Below are 4,184 nucleotides of genomic sequence, written 5' to 3'. Positions count from 1 at the left end.
ACCACTAGAAACACAATCGGAGTCAGAGCCCCTGAAATCACATTGCACCCTTTTCCATACAGAGCCTTTGTGGTCCTGATTGTCCTGAGGTTACAATCATAGACATGTCACCTAAGTGCACATTACAAGTGTCAGCACACGCTCAGCACTAGGTGCACCCAGCCCAGGCCAGCTGCACCCACACTCTGCCCATCACCTCTCAGGGCAGCGTCTCCTCTCCTGCTCTGTGCCCCTCAGGGACCAAAGCTGCTGTCTCTGCTGCACCTTGATGTGGCTCCTGTGACTTCTCATCTCCCTCCTTCCCCTCCCTGTCCTCAGACGCGGGCAGGTCACATGGACACGGAGTAGAAATCTCCCAGGTGAAATTCCTATTACATATTTTATTAGGGTTTCCATTTTTTTTGACATCCACTACCATTGCAAGGATATTATTCCCAAAGTCATTGCAGTGATCATATCGATCTATTCAGGGGGAACTATAATCTTAACCACATTGAATGTTCTTAATCATAAGCTAGAATTCTCCATGCATTTATTTAATTATTTATTTTCTCTCAGAATGTTTTATCAAGTTTAAATTTTCTTTTTTTTAATTTGAATTTTAAATATTAATTTTAAATTTTGTCGAATTTTTCCTAATGTATTACGTATGTGTGATGCTATCGTAAATGTATTATTTTTAACTCTGGTTTAGAGGGCCCATCGCGTCCCCACCCCAGGTGGAAGCACGTAGACCTGGAGCAGCGCCGAGTCACCCCCTCTGCTCCCTCAGGAGGGCAGGACCTGACCCAAGCCCCTCAGGCTCCTTCCGTGTCCCCACTGAGGGCTGTGGACCTTGGACAAGGGGTTACTGCCAGTGGACACGGTAACAGGGGGAGGATATACTACCAATGGAGAGATCTGAATTTAAACTAAAAGAGAAGCATGTGATATTGTCAGATCAAGTGGTCAGAGGGAATCGGGTGTCACAGAAGAGATGACAGAAGAAGTCACCTCCTGTCTTGACTTGGTCAGAGCCCCTCCCATGAGTGATGGCACCAGGCCAGGAAAGTGAGGGGGAGGTTTGTGTCTCACTTCCCCATGGGTCTGGAGCACTGTGTGAGTCTTAGAGTTGCCATCCCATGTGTCACAGTAATAGTCGGCCTCGTCCTCAGGCTGCAGCCCGGAGATGAGCAGAAGCCCTGCATTGGCCGAAGCGTCTTTGGATCCAGAGAAGCGGCTGGGGACCCCGGAGCCCTGGTGTTTACTGGAGTCTGTGTGGTAGTACAGGAGAAACCGGGGAGGGCTCCCTGGCTTCTGCTGAAACCAGTTTATGCCATAGCTTCCAACACTGAAGCCACAGCTCAGGGTGCAGGTGAGTCTGGCTGATGCTCCCGGAGATGCAGAGAGGGAGGGTGGCTGAGTCAGCACAGGCTGGGAGAGGGAACCTGCAAACACAGACAAACTTTTGTGATGAGAGTGAAGCTCAGGGGTGTAGGAAGAGACGAACTGACACAGAGTGGGAACTGAGATCTAGTCCCCAGGCCTTTCTCCACCTGTGCACTGAGAGAGGAGCAGGAGGAGCACAGGGATCCAGGCCATGGTGCACGCGGTCCCTGAGCCCACAGTGGGGCTGGGCTGCCCCAGGCCTCCTTTTCTTCTCCACCCTCCGCTAGAGGAGGGGCTGTGCATGTAAATGTGTGTCCATCCAGTGACTGCCCAGCCCCTCCCTGAGCCCAGGTCCTGAAGCTCAGCTCATAGTCAGACTGAGGAGGATGAAGGTTGGCTTTATCCCCTAGGATGCCCTGGAAGCAAGCACCTGCTGACACCACACAAAGGACCTTCCTCAGGGGACTCTGCTAGGCCAGAGAGGACACAGCTGCTGAGTCCCATCAGGGAGCACAGGGCCCAGCCCCAAGGCCCAGGCTCCTTTGGGTGAGTGGTCCTAGCAGAGCCGCTGTGTAGGGACCACAGGGTGGTCCCACAGCGCCCCCTTCTGGTCACACGGCACATACATCTCCATGGATCAAATTTCTGAATGTCCAGCTGGTTTGCGCAGCTCACCAGGTCCTTGTCTCTAGTCACACACCCAGGGGCTAATTCCCAGTAAATGTGATTCAGATACACTGTACATTGATTTTTATTTATTTGTACTTTATAGTTTCTGCAACAGCGTTAGTATCTTTCAATTGTTCTTTATAAAAAATACATCTTGTCATATTGTATTACTCACGCTTTTTAATTAATTTGAAAATACTATAGACAACTCTTGGACTTAACTTAATATAAATGTAGGAAAAATGTATCATTTCCCAATAATTATGACTGGTATTTGAAAGATTAAATTTATAATATTGATAAACCAAGTAATCATTGTTTTTAAATTTTTTTGATATTAATTGATCCTCTGTATCAACACATCTATTTCTATATTCATTCAAGTTTTCTCTTTTCCTCCTTTCCTGTAATTTTTATTTCATCTTACAATGTCCTCAGACATTCCTTGGCAGGTGGCTGTCAGGAGTCCATGTGGTGACACTGTGTGGGGTGGGGGGAGAAGGGGCTAAGGTTCAGCACCAGGCATTTCCTTGTCCCCAGTGGAACAGCCTCTGCTGAGGCATCAGATGACACAGGCTGGGCCTACCATTTCACTGACCTGGGGACTGAGAGACGAGGTCTCCAGTCCTAGGAAACAGTCCTAGGAAAATGTTTGTGTCCTGAGGCTGCCGTGCGCGTCCCAGGCAGGTGCCAAAGGACTTTCCTGTGCTGTGGTCCTTGCATGGCAATGGTGGCCTCCTGTTACCCATTTCACTGTTACTGAGAAGAATCCTGTTTCTGAAGAAGGTTCTGCTGTGACAAGGTGAACACAGGCTGATGAGTGATTTCAACAATATCTCAGTTTAAAGTCTGTCAAAGTCAGTGATTCCTGAGCCAGCACAGAGCCTCAGCTGCTCATCACTCAGAAAAAAATACAGTACAGAGAACATGCTCAGTGCCATTAATCACTAGGGAATAGCAAGTCAAATCTGAAGTGAGATATTGCTTTGCCCAGGCTAAAAAGGCCGTGATCAACATGAGAAATAATAAATATTTTTGTGTGAAGATGAGTAGAAATTGGAACTGAATACACTGTGAGTGGAATTTTAACCAGTGCAGCCATACTGGAAAACTTCTGATGGTTTCTCAAAAAATTTAATGTAAAGATGCCATATGACTCAGCAACCCCATTCCTAGGTGTTTACCCAGGAAATGAAAACAGATATCCACAAAAACAAAATTGAAAACTTATTTCCAACACATGTACAAATGGTCCCAGTAGAACCCAGAACTTTGTCACCAGCATTCACCAGGCCCCAGGATGCCCGTGTGAAGAACGTGCTTAGGTCTAACTTAATGAATATTATTTTTCTGTCTATAATTCTAGAAACTTGAAATTTAGAGGGGAAATTGTCAAAAATAGATAACCCCGTGACTATGAGAATCTCTGTAAAACATATAAAACAGAAAAGAAGAAGACTGCCTCATTTTCTGGGACACATAGGGACGCCTCTCAGAGGAGGCACCCTTCCAGCTGGGTCTGAAAGGATGAGCAGAAGTGTGGTTCCCCTGGAGTAACAGAAGGTGGAGTGGAAATAATCCTGAAACCGTGAAAGAATGTGGTCTTTCACAGACTAGAAAGACCATGGAGATGACATTGCAGGTTGATGGTAGCAAGGAGTGGAGAGAGCAGGGCAGACCTTAAGACATGATGTAGTCTTGAAAGCAGCAATTGGAAGGGAAAAACAGGAAGAGGAAAATGCAATGATATTCAAGACAGACTCTCTGGGATTGCGGGACCAGAAGGACCTCTGGGGGTGAAAAATGCGGAGTTTCTCTATTTATAAATTATTTGAATATCTGGGAATCAATCTGAACCACTGAATTCCAATTTCAGAATGACCATGGCTGGCCTTGTCTGCTTGCAAAATGTCACCATGGCATTGATAGTTGAGTCCTCGTCCCATGAGAGGCACTAACGGGGGTGTGTGGATATTTATAAGAGACTTGAGATTGGGATGGTACTTTGGGAGGCATCCGCATGTGCAGAGTGGGTAAAGGAGACCTGAAAGCTTCCTACCTGAAAGAGGATGTGAACACAATCAGGGTCTGTGTATTAAACTGGGGAGTGTGAGCAGGTGATGGGCGTGAGAGCCACGTCCTTAATG

At 46.8% G+C, this 4,184-nt stretch overlaps 1 gene segment (V, D, J or C); it reads right to left on the bottom strand.

Moving 5' to 3' along the window:
• Window positions 1-1,074: 1,074 nt before the first annotated feature.
• On the bottom strand, window positions 1,075-1,581 carry LOC111735674 (the record flags this gene model as incomplete). The annotated part of the segment is given in 2 exon segments: window positions 1,075-1,427; window positions 1,536-1,581. Coding segments are annotated over 2 exon segments (399 nt in total), but the record flags the coding sequence as incomplete, so codon positions are not given.
• Window positions 1,582-4,184: the final 2,603 nt, after the last annotated feature.

Source organism: Pteropus vampyrus, unplaced genomic scaffold, assembly GCF_000151845.1.
Source record: "Pteropus vampyrus isolate Shadow unplaced genomic scaffold, Pvam_2.0 Scaffold1000005115, whole genome shotgun sequence".
Lineage (NCBI taxonomy): Eukaryota > Metazoa > Chordata > Mammalia > Chiroptera > Pteropodidae > Pteropus > Pteropus vampyrus.
Note: the sequence above shows the minus strand (reverse complement) of the source record. Positions and strands in the feature narration are given on the sequence as shown.